Source organism: Pieris rapae, chromosome 21 (genome assembly GCF_905147795.1).
Source record: "Pieris rapae chromosome 21, ilPieRapa1.1, whole genome shotgun sequence".
Taxonomy (NCBI): domain Eukaryota; kingdom Metazoa; phylum Arthropoda; class Insecta; order Lepidoptera; family Pieridae; genus Pieris; species Pieris rapae.
In genome coordinates, this window is record NC_059529.1 from 1,552,627 (window position 1) to 1,568,841 (window position 16,215).

Below are 16,215 nucleotides of genomic sequence, written 5' to 3' on the forward strand. Positions count from 1 at the left end.
TTGTGAACTTAGGGATAATATTTACGTTTCATTTACTTATATAGATATATTGATCTAAGTAACCTTGTAAGTTATGGTAAAATACTGATAAATACTTAAATGTATGTAAAGAAACAATTAGTTGAATATATACAATCTCTTTCGTAGGTAATCCCGTTGCCTTGTGAACTTAGGGATAATATTTACGTTTCATTTACTTATATAGATATATTGATCTAAGTAACCTTGTAAGTTATGGTAAAATACTGATAAATACTTAAATGTATCTAATGAAACAATTAGTTGAATATATACAATCTCTTTCGTAGGTAATTCCGTTGCCTTGTGAACTTAGGGATAATATTTACGTTTCATTTACTTATATAGATATATTGATCTAAGTAACCTTGTAAGTTATGGTAAAATACTGATAAATACTTAAACGTATCTAATGAGACAATTAGTTGAATATATGTACATCTTTTGTAGGTAATCCCGTTGCTTTGTGAACTTAGGGATAATATTTACGTTTCATTTACTTATATAGATATATTGATCTAAGTAACCTTGTAAGTTATGGTAAAATACTGATAAATACTTAAATGTATCTAATGAAACAATTAGTTGAATATATACAATCTCTTTCGTAGGTAATTCCGTTGCCTTGTGAACTTAGGGATAATATTTACGTTTCATTTACTTATATAGATATATTGATCTAAGTAACCTTGTAAGTTATGGTAAAATACTGATAAATACTTAAACGTATCTAATGAGACAATTAGTTGAATATATGTACATCTTTTGTAGGTAATCCCGTTGCCTTGTGAACTTAGGGATAATATTTACGTTTCATTTACTTATATAGATATATTGATCTAAGTAACCTTGTAAGTTATGGTAAAATACTGATAAATACTTAAATGTATGTAAAGAAACAATTAGTTGAATATATACAATCTCTTTCGTAGGTAATCCCGTTGCCTTGTGAACTTAGGGATAATATTTACGTTTCATTTACTTATATAGATATATTGATCTAAGTAACCTTGTAAGTTATGGTAAAATACTGATAAATACTTAAATGTATGTAAAGAAACAATTAGTTGAATATATACAATCTCTTTCGTAGGTAATCCCGTTGCCTTGTGAACTTAGGGATAATATTTACGTTTCATTTACTTATATAGATATATTGATCTAAGTAACCTTGTAAGTTATGGTAAAATACTGATAAATACTTAAACGTATCTAATGAGACAATTAGTTGAATATATGTACATCTTTTGTAGGTAATCCCGTTGCTTTGTGAACTTAGGGATAATATTTACGTTTCATTTACTTATATAGATATATTGATCTAAGTAACCTTGTAAGTTATGGTAAAATACTGATAAATACTTAAATGTATGTAAAGAAACAATTAGTTGAATATATACAATCTCTTTCGTAGGTAATCCCGTTGCCTTGTGAACTTAGGGATAATATTTACGTTTCATTTACTTATATAGATATATTGATCTAAGTAACCTTGTAAGTTATGGTAAAATACTGATAAATACTTAAACGTATCTAATGAGACAATTAGTTGAATATATGTACATCTTTTGTAGGTAATCCCGTTGCTTTGTGAACTTAGGGATAATATTTACGTTTCATTTACTTATATAGATATATTGATCTAAGTAACCTTGTAAGTTATGGTAAAATACTGATAAATACTTAAATGTATGTAAAGAAACAATTAGTTGAATATATACAATCTCTTTCGTAGGTAATCCCGTTGCCTTGTGAACTTAGGGATAATATTTACGTTTCATTTACTTATATAGATATATTGATCTAAGTAACCTTGTAAGTTATGGTAAAATACTGATAAATACTTAAACGTATCTAATGAGACAATTAGTTGAATATATGTACATCTTTTGTAGGTAATCCCGTTGCTTTGTGAACTTAGGGATAATATTTACGTTTCGGTCGTTGGTAATCTTTTAATCCTGCCGAATTGAACGCCAATACAAGGCGTTCCAGAATGGATGAATTTGCAAGGGTGTTAAATTTCTCGATTTTTTTTTCTCAATTTGTTTAATAATAATAAAGTTTTAAGTAAATTACTTTTTCCTAGTAGTGTTACGAAAATATGATTTTACATCCATTACATCGCACTACGTAAAATATCAAAACATTTTTTCCACGTTGTATATACATTATAAAGTTATATAATATAAGGGTTAATACTGATTCCTGCTATTAATTTTGGTAGAAATCTGACCTATATACAATATATATAATATAAATAACATAAAACCACATTTCACGTCCACGTACATGAATACGTACCCGCTCGCAGATCTTAGTGTGTACGCGCAGTTTGTCGGAGCGAGCGAACGAACGTCCGCAACCGCCGCACGTATACGGACGCTCGCCCGTATGCGTAAGACGATGTCGGGACAAATGGGACGAACGTGCGAACCTGGAATTTAGTAATAAATTGTACATTTTTATTATGGTAACATGTTCTACATTTTTGCTTGTGATAATGTTTTTTGTTTGTTTGTTTGTTTGTTCCTTTTTGTAAATCTTTTTAGTTATAACATATCATGTATTCCATCTGTGGCTATGTTCTCGGTGTATTTGTTTGATATTATATGTGTTTTGTGTTAGCTGTAGGAGTACAAAAAATAAAAATAAAATAATGCACAGTTTGAAAATAATTTAACAAATTTAAATTATAAAACACTAAATCGGCGGCATTATGTAACACTTGAAGTGATTTCTCTAATAAAAACAATTAAAGAAAACACTTTTTCAACGGATTGAAGCTATGTTTTATTATAATTATTATACATATTAATTTAAAATTAAACATTGAAGGGTGTTGAATGTCAAAAAGTATCACGGGTGTAGAAAAAGTTAATATCTGTTTTTATTTCCGCGGATCGACTATAATATAAAGGATTCGATTCGATTAATTAATAAAAGACAATACAAAATGATATAAGAAACAAATGATGTGATTTAAATAGCATCATTTGTTTCTTATATTATGTGTGACATAGTTATATTACAATAAAAACCAGTAGTGTATCTATGCCACACTTAATATAAGAAACAACGCAGTATTCTATTCAATGACGCAGAGTTTTGACAATTTGGGATCACATTAAAAAAGTGACAGCTACAATCTTTTAAGTCTGGGGACCTTAAAATTGTAGGCTTTTTATGAATTGGTACGCTCTTTTCTTGAAGGACTCTAAGTCGAATTGTTTCGAAAATACATCACAGCCCGCTTGCCCTCTGTTCTATAAAAAAACTGATGACCGAGTTTAAAGTCACTACTAGGCCAGCATAGCTCTAATAATAGAAATATAATAACGTAAAACTTACCTAACATCACAAATATCACATGCATACGGCCTTCCATCCTGCGAATCATTTGCCGCAGCATCAGATACTGAACCGCTTGAATCTGTTTCCTCTTCCTCGTCCATCGCTTTACCACGTTCTGTAAAGAGGTTTTAATAAAATAATTAATTAATACTAAATATCAAAAGTTTATATAGTAAGCGCTAATCTACGCCATCACAGATTCAATCTCCGCATACAAATCAAACCTATTCATAACGTCATAACTTCAGTTATTAGATCAAAGTTCTCCCCAAATCAAGGGCGTAGAGTGGGCGAGACGAAATGGCTTCGTCACTGATTTTAATCCGAATGCTTATACATGCTATAACTAAACTATAGTGAATCGGGGAAAAGCTAAGTAATTTAATTTCTCAATAAAAAGTTACTTTTATCCATTGTATTTTCCCAAAAGCAGCAGAGAAATTCTACATGAATAATTAGAATGTTGAAAAAAAAATTTTCCATCAATTTTTTTGTTATATCACGTAAATTCTACTAAAAAGATAGTTAATATATATACCGATGCTAATAAGTATCGCAATATTGCGAGAAGATGCCAGCTTTGGGACCAAATTTTTAAAATTTATTTTAGTATTCTCTGTTATTAAATAATATTTATATGTTTCGTAATCCTACATTTTATGTAACAAAAAATATACTAAAGGTGGAATACATAACATTCATATAAACACAAAAGGAATAAATCAATAAAAGTTATTGAATACTTTTATTGATTTAAACCAATAATAACTATGTACTACCTAATTGTTATTAGTTTTTGGATATGTGATGGTGTGAAAATATGGATATGTATGTAAAGGTGTATGTGAACTGATGATACAAGTGATTTAGCGCTATGGATATTCTTATTGAAAGGAGTATATTATCAGCTTCAACAAGTCAAGTTGTTATTACGATGTAGGTGTGCAATGTAAGATAATTATAATAAGTCTTGATGATCAAGTTACATTCATTTGTACTCATAAATACAATATTCATCGTCATTATTTATATACAATTACAAACTAAAAATGCATCTAATAACTAACCTTAAAATTTAATTATTAAAAAATATTATTAAAAGGAGTCCCTTTAGGCAAGGTTCCGAAGATACTAGCAGCGTTCCCCCTTTGAATAGCTAGACTAATTCTTTGTGCGAGGTAGCTGCCAGCTCTTCGTTCTCCTGTGATGTCGACTAACCTTTTTGATAATTCCCTAAAAAGCTTTAATGCGCTAGGACCCCACGGACCAAGGGTCTCGACACCGAATGGGACAAATTCATATTCAGAGCCTAGACCCCTGTATTTGCAGACTTTAGCTTTTTCAGCCGCATCACAAGCCGCACCAGCTCTCTTGTTAGTTCCATGAAGATTGGAAGGGGCCAGTCTTTATGTATGAACACATCTTATCCGGACATTTTATAAAAATAAATATAAATACAATTTTAACTATTGTCCGGGAAAATTTTAGCCAAATAGAAAATTCCAACTTTTGCGACCCTATTTTATTTTGTACTACCGTCATTATTTTTTTATATCATGTTAAACATTTGACGTATGATTGATTATTAGATGGAATGTAGGCTGTATAAAGAAACGTACAGAAACACATAGAAATTGAAGTCTTACCATCAGAATCGTCATGTTCGTTGTTGGTGGGTTTCTGTAAAACAGCCAACTGCACAACTTTAATACCGCCCTGTTTGTTGTCTTCTTTTGGCTCGCCATTATTTGTTGCACCTGAAAAAGCATTAATTATAAATTTCAACTACCATACTGTAAAGATTAAAATTCCTCTTGCTTTTGGGTATTATAAAATGTTGTTTTAGTAAGTATGCTTAATTCGTCTGTATATTTGCTCGCCTATTATTTTCGCGTGTTGGATTAAATCCGTTAGTTAATTTTATAAGGCAGATTTCTGTTGAAACCATACATATTTCTCATTCATATATAAAGCCAACATATAAATATGTCTATATTGTCGGACACAGCATTCAGTAGGCACAACCAACGTCTTTGATAACGGAGATCATCATCAGACTGGTTCTGGCCCTTAATATCACTTATCAATCGTTTTAAACGACATCCGTAACTATATTTTTATCAGTTAGTGACCACTGTTCAACTATTATATAAAGCTACCCAGGTGAAGCGCGTTAGCTTCGCGGCACATATATTCTTGTGTCTTCATAATATGATGCTAAAAGAAAACCATCTTTCCACGCAATGTAATCTTGCAAAGAAACACCGGAAACAGATATTTGATTTCATTAAATTTACCCCAAAATTAAATTATAATATGTCATAATTAAAAGACCAATAAAGTCGACGGCGTAGTCAGGCACGGCTGATAAACTAATAAATAAAATGGCGAAGGGAACAGAAATCTGTAACCAAAATCGGTATTTTTTTTATTTAATCCCCATAAAACAGTGCACAGATTTGACTAGATAACTCTATCTCTTTTTTTTACAGCCTAATGCAATTTGACAGAAAGAGCAAAAGCACTTGATGTATGTAGACAGTGTTACAACCTATTATTTACAGAAACACATACCGTTTTTCATAAGTTTACATTTAAACAATAACCATTATTTCTTATCGCATATTTTTATAATTAAACTCAATGTTTATGAATGTCGTGCGATGTTTTTAATATAATTAATACAAACGGAATTACAATGGTATAATGGAACGACTAATTAAAGTATTTTTCTTATGTAAGACTATTTTTTCTAATTAAAAGTATAACAAATGGCGTTCAACCCTTGGTATTGGCGTAAGGTTTCTTGACCTCCATTGTGATCGTTAGTTGGGAAAGTCCACTTTATTAAAACTTCGAAACATTTAAAATACAGGGAACAAATTATTAGGGATGCAACGGGCTGGCTTATCAACAAGCGGTCTGCCAGACAATTTCAGTAATAATATAATTATACAATAACTAGCTACCCCCGCTAACTTCGATTTTCCTTCGTTTCACAAAATTTCATTTATGCTTTAGCCTCAATAACACGTGGTAATGAATAATCATGATATTGAATTGTAGCTTATATGACACGTTTGTCCGTTTACCATAGCAGTGCCATCTATTGATTACTTACTCAACCAGACGAAAAGTATCGACAATTGTTAGAATCTTTTGGAGACTGTCAATTAAAATAATTTGCAATAAAATAATATACTATAATTAAAGATCTAAGCTATCCTATCTCTTAAGTTGGACCAGACAGCTCACGGTGTGCCAATTTAATTTTAAATCGGTAAGTAGTTTAGGAGTCCATCGCGGACAAACATCTTTACAGGATATTTATATATATTAAGATAAAAAAACTAGAGTAATAAAATTAATAACTAAGGTTTAGAATCACAATTTCACAGCCTGCGTTCAAACCCCCAATACTGCATGGCACATCATTAACAGTAAGATTACATAATTATTCAAGTAACGAAACTGCCTGTGGTCAACTCCTGCCCGTATTTTAACTGGTAGAAATTCTTAATTTGGCACAGTACATATTAATTAATTTATGTAAATTAAACATGATTTTTTATTTGCGTTAAAGGCTGAAAGCCCGCAAAAGATCTTATCTTACAAGTATGCCAATTAAATAAAATTGATTTTTAAATAAGAAATAAAACCTTGTAATTGATTGAAGATGTCCAAATTTTTAAATTTCCTCTTTGATAATTGCCAACGGTAATTGGGGACGAGACATTAAAAAATCCTTTAAGCAAATATATTGTTTATTACTAGGCTCAACAGTTAAACATCGTGAAGAATCGGACATGTCTTAGTCCCTGTCTTAGTGCCTTAGAAATTTTGACAGGCTGATCGTCTACTTGCCTATTTTTTATATAATAAACGGGGCGCCTAAAAAGGATAGTCATCGCAGCCCATGGATATTTAGTGGGTGCGTTGCCGATCTTTGAGGAGTACATTCAAAGAGTACTTGGAGGTCGTATCTTTTAGAAATAGCAGAAAACGAACAAACCTCAGTCTATGTAGCGACACAGAATCTATCTCCAATAATGTTTCGATTTGGAAAACAAACGGACGGATATGACGTCAGATTTTCCTATATAAATGAATTTATCAATCGAAAGTTTATGTTCTGGACATATGTTATCACAAATTATTTGAGATTTACAGAGTGATAAAAAATTATATGAAGATATCAGATGTACGATGATGTGATTTAAATTACCGACTTGTTATAATAGCGGTTAAAATAAAGTATACGACGAGAACGGAAGCAATTTTATGTTTGTAATGGAATAAATGCAAAAGGAACTGAATTGTTTCCAACATCGTTACAATACGACATTTTATTATAAAGTACTTTAATATCAATGTAATAAATCTATTATTTATAAACGATTGTTTATTCACTCTATAGTACATAGTTGCAAAATTTTAATCAAATGTAAAATTCAATCCCTAAGGTGTATTAATTAATTTATATTAATGCCAACAACCTCTTACATGTCTTACTTTGAATCGAAATTTGTAAAGATCCTCCTATATCAATGTGAGAGTATTTGAAAATAAATCCATATTGCGAAAACAACCAGGCAAGACGCTTCAATCCATGCTAGTTTCTATATGTAAGGTATAATATTAATTTATTGGAATCCGGAAGCAAACTTTGCAAATGGGGCAAAGAGAGATGGAAAAGACTTAAAGTGAAATATGAAGCCACGCCACACGGCTTAGGCAAGATGTCTTAACAGTAGTGTATGTAGAAAGTTAAAAACTAAATTTGTATAAAAAATCTATCCTGCAAACAAATTATTAAATATCTGAAGGTGGCAAACAAAAATGAAAGAACGGGTCTCGCAAACAATCGCCCATGAATATTGTAAGTAATATTACCCATGTAGCCGGGGCCGCATCTCGCGAGGCACGAATGAGAAATTAATTTATGTATCTTTTTAGTAAAAATGTAAGAGATAGAAAAATATATCTTAACACAATGGCGTAGAGTATAATTAAATAAAAGAGGAAATATTTTTTTTTGTATATTATATGAAATAAAAATAAATTTTGAAGTCGGTATTTTTATGTAAAAAGGAATTTAATAATTTTGACAATTTTTTTTAATTCTATATAATTCTTTATTCGAATTTCTATATAAAGATTTTTGACTGCTTTTTCATAGTGGTTAGCAAGTTCGTCTGCAGATCTTCAGGGTTATGCTGTTATTCGTCAAAAAAATTTAGCTAAGTTCGCCTTTACATAGATTATATTGAAAGATATATTATATCGGTTAAGAATGATGTATGAGCTAGCCCTGTGGATATTTAGTACATATGTTACGAGTGTATTACAAGTTTTTATAAAACTGGAATGTCTCAATGCATTTTAAATTAACGACTTTTTGCGTATTATATCTTTGTAACGGTAAAAATAAATTACACATATTTCATACTCCGATATATGAGTAAGCTAAAGGATAAACAAATTTTTTTTTTCACCTAATATATGTTTTAAAAAGGCTTATCTTCTCTGACGTATAGTCTCTTATATCGTGAGCCTTAAGCAGATATACATTTAGACAGGAAGTTAAACTAGTCTTACATATTTGTGTATATGGATACTAATAATAACAATTAAATTAAAATTGTATGTTTAATTAAGATAATCAATAGACCCTTTTAGCAAGAGCTGGGAAACTGATGATACGGGTTAGCCGCTTTACTACTTAAAAAAAAATTATAACTATTTTTATAATTATTGGCCTAGTGGCTTCAGCGTACGACTCTCATCCTTGAGGTCGTAAGTTCGATTTCCGTCTGTGCACAAATGGACTATTAATATTAAACATTCGCTCGAGTGATGAAGAAAAACTTCGTTAGGAAACTGGCTTGCCTTAGACCCAAAATTCGTGTGTGTGTATGAAAAATCTGAGGCCCACACTTTATGTAGTAGCGCCACTGATTATTATTATAATTACCTTACAATAGAATTTAAGTTGAAAATATACCGACAGAAGCGCGAGGGGAACAGATTCAACAAATTTTATGACTTTTCTTAAACGTTATTGATGATTATTTTCTCATCAAAATTTTAATTGGCTTGTCTGTATTAATAAATAGTCAACAACACCCCAGAGCTAACGGTATTCACGGAGTAAACATCGCGACAATATGCTTAAACAAAGTTGTTAATTAGTTTTATATTTCCTTTATAAAAGAAACCTTTTGCAAGTCTGCCAAGCGAAGATCAACGTTCCAGAAGTTTCAAATTAGTTTTAATAAAAGTAATCACTTTTTTCGATTTTGTAACTGATGCTTTTCTGTGCTATATTTTTTCTGTGTATATTATTAGGTAATCAATAAATATATCTATTAATTTAACTATGTATGTCAATTGTCATTTTAAGTAAATTTTCAATCGTTTTCTGTTAAAGCATCCGTCAAGTGAAAAGATGATGTTTCGTCGTGACCGAATCGAGTATCTGTGGACTAGAGATTCTATAGACAATAGATTTGAATTTTCAAAACAAATGCATTCCTTTTTAGTTGGGCTTAGGCGGCTTTCGTCTAATATCCTCAATTTATATCAAAATACCTTTTACAAAAACATTTTGTCTCAAGATATTTTAATGCTTGTCTATATCGCCATATTATGGTTTTGCATCCCAAATTATCTTGTGTCTGAAACTCTTGATTATATAAATTTGATTACAGCCATGGTAATACACAAATTAAGTAATAAATTCACATTATCTATACTAATATTATAAAGAGGAAAGGTTTGATTTATTGTTTGTTTGTATGAATTGAATAGGCTCCGAAACTACTTGGCAGATTTGAAAAATTCTTTCACTGTTGGAAAGCTACATCATTCCTGAGTGACATAGGCTATATTTCATTTTCAAAAAAAATAGGCATCCTTACTAAAATTACGATAACATTAACATTTGTTTATTATTTGATACAATTCTAACAGATGGCGCTGAGTTAAAGGTAGTAGTTTGGCAAGACGACGTTTGCCAGGTCAGCTATCATTTATATGATATCTAAGTAATACATTATTTTGGTACGCACCATAAAGACAGGTTTAAATTTATGAGAAAAATTTCCATTTAAATATTATTTAAATGTGAATTAATGAAACTGTTACGAAAAATACAAAATTGTTTTGGCAAATTCAATATTTTAAAGCAACGACCGAGTAATGACCTCAGATAATCAAAAAAATATTAAAGAAATACAGTTATATTGAGTAATAAAATTGTGATAAAAATATGAATTTAATGTAAGAATTTTATTTGAACTTCTATATAATATTATGTTTTAAAATATAATATGTATTAGAGATTTTATAAATATAGTAAAGTTTAGCTTGCATTCCATACAATGATACACTCTACATAGCATTCCACCTACCTTTAATAACGATAACATTTCAATACTAAAAAGTACTTTTTAAAATGAGATAAATTTGCGGAGCTGTGTACGTTGCTGTGTCGCTTTATTGTCCTAGCGAGAAATAAACTTAACTGTCGGTACTCGTCATACGTACCGAAATTTCCAAGAAACCGGCTTTTTCTTTACAAATCTGCGCATATTGCTTTATCACGAAGATCCCTCAATATCACAAGATATAAATTAAATAATTAAAAACCACAACCTAAGCACACATTATTCAAATACGAATTGTTTTTATGTAATTACTAACACTAGTCTGAAATAAACTTTCCTTTGTCTAAAACTCTCTTTCTATTTAACTATATATATATACTAGTTATACTGTCTATAACATACTTGTATTTTGACCCCTCCAGAAACAGAACCAAAACCTAAGTATGCACAGAAAGCTAATCACATAGTTAAATAAAAAAAACAAGAACACAGACCAAGACGAACTTGTTATTATCTTAAATTGTCTGTGGATGTAATGTTGCTCCTTGCAAACATCTGTAAAATCTGATCGTTAAAAAGGCGGTAAATTTAAATTTAGAATTGTGTATAAATTTTGACACATGACGAATAATTATTAACGTAAGCAGAGTAAAATACGGTTTATGATAATCTTGATTGGTATTTAAATAATATTGTTGTACTTTAGTCTGTTCTTTATTAGTAGGTAATTAAGGTAAGAAAAATAACAAATGGCTCGAAGAGTGAAGTGTGCTAGCTTTAATTAAGTATTTTGAAGAAAAAAAACTTAAAGTATAATTTAATTACATAAATACAATATTCTAAATTATTTATGCTACTGAATAAATTGTCCAAACCTTTGAATACTATAAATAAATTTAATTAACTTTATGCCCATAGAAATTATTTATATCTAAGATAAAATTGTTATTACTGCAAAATTAGGCTCTATTAAAAAAGTAATATATCTTATACTACATAAGACATAAAACTAAGCGTACCGTGAAACGCAACTTAAAACTAAAATGATCTAATTGTACATTCACTTTACGTCTTACTAAAAGCTAAAATTCAGTTAAGATAACATATGTTTGCATATATTACGTCATTAATAAATGAAATAAATCAGTGGCGCTACAACCTTTTTAGGTCCTGGCCTAAGATTTCTGAATCTGTTTCATGATCATTTTTAAATTCAATAGGTGATCAGCCTCCAGTGACGTCAAAGACAAGACTTTCATATAGTCCCATTAAGGAAAGCTTAACATACAATACAATCATATCTATTTCGTTTTACATTATCTGTATTTACGTCAAAAATCAGAGACAAACGTCATGACAATTGACTTTCCCAACGTCATAGACAATATTTTCGTATAGGTATTGATTAAATATTGAGTCTTATTGAAGATTAAATTAAATACGAACCAAATGCCTAGGAATACCTTGTTATTGAATAACTCATAGCACATAAAAAATATATATGGACTTTATATATGAACCCTTGATGATGGCAAGTACAGTTATGAAGGGTGCAACACCCTCACATAAGATAATTAGTGCTTATATGCAGATGTATAAACGCTAGCTTGATGCACCCTTGTTAAATTATAACATGAGTATAGGATGAAATTCAATTATCGCGAAAGCTAATCAATATTTTAAGGAGAGCTGTGTTAGATTAAAACGTATGGAGCCTCGCCTATACTAGCTATAGATAGCTTATCATATAAATAAAAATTACTTTAATGATCAAATATTACGCGGCTTCATTGGCATACCTTAGGTTTCTGTATCGGGGGAGACTTTCCGATACTTTACACCACATAAATGGTAACTTTTTGGTAGTCACTGGGTTTCAAGTGTTTTACTATTGGGTGCAGAATAACGTTACGGTGCGTTACGCGTTACATGGGGGGGATACATTCTCCAAAAATTGCGTGACGTAATACTTAACTTACACAATCCAATGACCACCTTGACATTATATACCTAAATCTAACTGATGGTGAAAACCGGATGAAAATCCCTGTATTTCGTGAATACATACATGAATTTTGAGTCAATCACGAACACTGACGCATACCACGCGGCGGAGGATGGTTTTGAACCATGCATGGGGCAACAAGCGAGCCTGCGGTTAGGCGATAAAGGAAAACCGTTGTTACAAAAGGTTAGGGGATGCGTTACCGGCCTTTAAGTATACTCTTTAACGACTCAATATGTTGATATTTTAGAATAGATCACATCTAAGATTTGACAATAAGTTTTTATTTCCAAATCTAGAAATATACGTGGCAATATAGTATTTAGCGAAAAAATACCTGAACTGAAATAAAATTACACAGTTTACTTGAATCATATAAAATGGCAGGTGCTTTACAAATGCCCTCGGGGCTATTATAATATTTTTTATCTGGATTTCTTGTTAATAATTATCATTTCTTGACGGAAACATCATCACATTTAATAGTTCTTAACTACTCAGAGTCATCGTTTAAATAACAGTTATGTGTGATACTTTGATACACTTGCCAACGCGCAGCACTGATACGTATAAGAAAAATTAAATAATTAATGTGAAAAGTTTATAGGCACACATACATAGGATGAGAAAAATACATCGAATCATAAATTATAAAAACTAAACGATTTCAAAGTGTGAGGGGAGCATCTATGGATATCCAGACCAGTTTATCTGAATGCTCAATCTCGATGTCGGTGACTTTTGGCCAAACGCTTACGACATAATATTTTATAGTATAATGCCTTTTAAAGGTTTAGTAGTTTAGTTCAAACTCCACCACATATATATTTTTAAAAATTTTATATTAATGAAAAAAAATTATGTCAATCTTTGAGTTCGATGTTAGATTACATTACAAGCCAGCCTGTCTTTCATTTAAAAAACAAAACGTAATTAAACTTGTTTCTTTCACAAAGTTAGAATTGAACTTTTTCAATGCTCGCTATAAATTAAGTTTTAATATAATTCATTGTTATGTTGTTTTTAATAATTAATATATTTGAAAGTACCTCCAACTTACTTTCCAAATAAACGATTTGATATTATTAATGTTTATCAAGGATTACCTACATCTCAAATATATGTCAAAATTTACCGCTATCTGGTAATTTATTAATTTTAAAATGAAAACCAAATATTATTTGAACTTATAATAAAACTTCAACCTGTTTTCGTTATGCGTTCCGAAACTTATTAGACTTGATTTTTTGACATTTAATAATGACAATAAATCACAGATATAATTCGATTTTTTTAGTAGTTTTAAATGTTAATTATGAGCTAAAAAGTTTTTTTTAAATCAACAGGGTGCAAACGGGCAAAAGTTCCATCCGCAGTGATACAGCCCATGGACATTTAATATATTTATTTATTTATATTATTTATTTATTTATTTTCTCACAAAAACAAAAACATATAAAAAAAAAAAAAACATATACAATAATTGTCATTCTTATTTGGATCACTGCTATTGCTTAAGTGAGACTGATGCCTGCTAAAGGTTGTGCACCTGAGTTACAGGTCATCAGGCCTCCACTTCTTCGAATCGACAAAATGATTATATGTAAAGAATAGACAATTATATTAATTATAAGGAAACCACATGGTGTATGCGTGTGTGTTTGTGTATGTGTGTATTTAAAACTCATACGATCTTACATTGAAGAACACGAAACCCCAATAACCTATCTCTATCCATTTTTGACCATCTGAGATAGACATCTGAATCCAAATAATGATCAAAGTGTGCCATTACCCAATCGACGGATTGTTATAGCCTGTCGATACAAGTTATCCATGGTAGGTCAGAGTTTTTAAAATAATTAAAAAATTTAAACATAGACATATTTATTTTAGTAATATTTTGTAACAACTATGTTTACTATAATTGTCATCTTTTAGAAAGACTTCGACATATATTGTAGATATATAATGTGAGAAACTTTACTGAATAAATAAATCGCCTGATCGCTGGAAAAACTATTACATATCATTTTTGAAGAATCTGTAAAAGCTAATACAATACTCACTGGGTGAAGTGACCTTATTGGGTTCTTCCATCTTCTCGTCCTGGAAGCGCACAGTCATCTTCTTTTTCGCTCGCATCCTCTCATCATCAGGTGACATAATCGAGATTCTCTTCTTTGGCCTCTCGTCTTCGGACTCGCGTTTGACGTCTGACGGGGTAGCTGTTGATGCTAAAAACCAGATTAATTTGTTTAGCGTGGACTTATTCTTTATTCCATTCTTCTTTCTAGAATATGGTTATTTCAAAATTAGGACACCAGATAATCAGTGCACAGCCGGGGATCGAACCTACTACTTCAGGCTGAAGCTAACTAACAAGCTAGGCTAACACTGCTTTCTTAAATACTGTTAAATTGAAAGCTCATTTATTAAATATACCAATACAAAAGTGACCTTATTTGGTCAAAATATGACTGAAAAGGTAAGAGAAGAAATAATATATAGAATATAGTTTCTATACATTTTTATTCATACATATATTTTAATATAAATACTCTAAGTTTTGTTACAGCAGCTTTAAAGAAATATTAGAGACTAGTCAACTAAACTTACTATTACTATCCTGCTCCGTCTGGATGCTGGCGACGACTCTATCCGTCCTGGTAGCTTGTCTGGCCTCTTCCATCTCCCTAGCTGCTGCAGCTAAAATATTGTTGACAGCCGTTTGTGTTGTTGGCATGTCTTCTCTGCGCCGCCTGCGGACTTCTTCAGCCCGCATCATGGACTGTTGGTACATGTGAATCTAGAAATTAATGTTTTGAATTAGATTCGCGAGTAGACAAAGCATCATCTTCCAACGATCCTCATTTTGGACAAAATATTTTCACTGTTTATTTTATTGCTTAGTTTCACAACAATTAAAATTACACATAGTGGTAAGGCCTTTCCTCTGTACTGGTTTAAAAAAGTAGTTTAGAAGTAAATTTATTTTGTAAAATCTTATAACTAAGGTAAAAACCTCGATAGATCATCATGTACCAGTACATAATCATTCTATATATTGTGTACTCACACAGTATACGTGCTAATGATAATATAAATAAATAAAAAATCTAAGTTTACTGCAAAAGACGTTGTGCGACAGAATTGCCATCTAAAGTTCTAATAACTACAAAACGAATAAAGAAATCATCATAATATATATATATATATATACATGATATTATACATCATATAGTTCTTAAAAGGTCGGCAACGCATTCGCGAGCCCTCTGGCATTGGGAGTGTCCATGGGCGGCGGTATCACTTAACATCAGGTGAGCCTCCTGCCCGTTTGCCCCCGATTCTATTAAAAAAAAAATCAATCAATAGCATGTATTTTTTCTCATTCTCCTTTTCCCACTGTCTCTCAGTCACTCTTTCCATTTCCTTCGACACAACCGC

General features: G+C 30.9%; 1 protein-coding gene across 3 annotated transcripts in view; it reads right to left on the minus strand.

Annotated features, from left to right (window-relative positions):
• The window catches only part of LOC110997724 (zinc finger and BTB domain-containing protein 44), a 48,909-nt gene that overhangs the window by 18,559 nt on the left and 14,135 nt on the right, over window positions 1–16,215 (minus strand). For 2 of the 3 annotated variants that reach the window (XM_045632871.1, XM_045632869.1), the window contains exons 4-8: window positions 15,385–15,574; window positions 14,835–15,002; window positions 5,019–5,129; window positions 3,370–3,487; window positions 2,311–2,455 (exon numbers count right to left, since the gene is read on the minus strand). In XM_045632871.1, the coding sequence (XP_045488827.1) occupies window positions 2,311–2,455; window positions 3,370–3,487; window positions 5,019–5,129; window positions 14,835–15,002; window positions 15,385–15,574 (732 nt within the window). The remainder of the gene's footprint in view (window positions 1–2,310; window positions 2,456–3,369; window positions 3,488–5,018; window positions 5,130–14,834; window positions 15,003–15,384; window positions 15,575–16,215) is intronic. The other variant, XM_045632870.1, reaches the window with a different exon arrangement.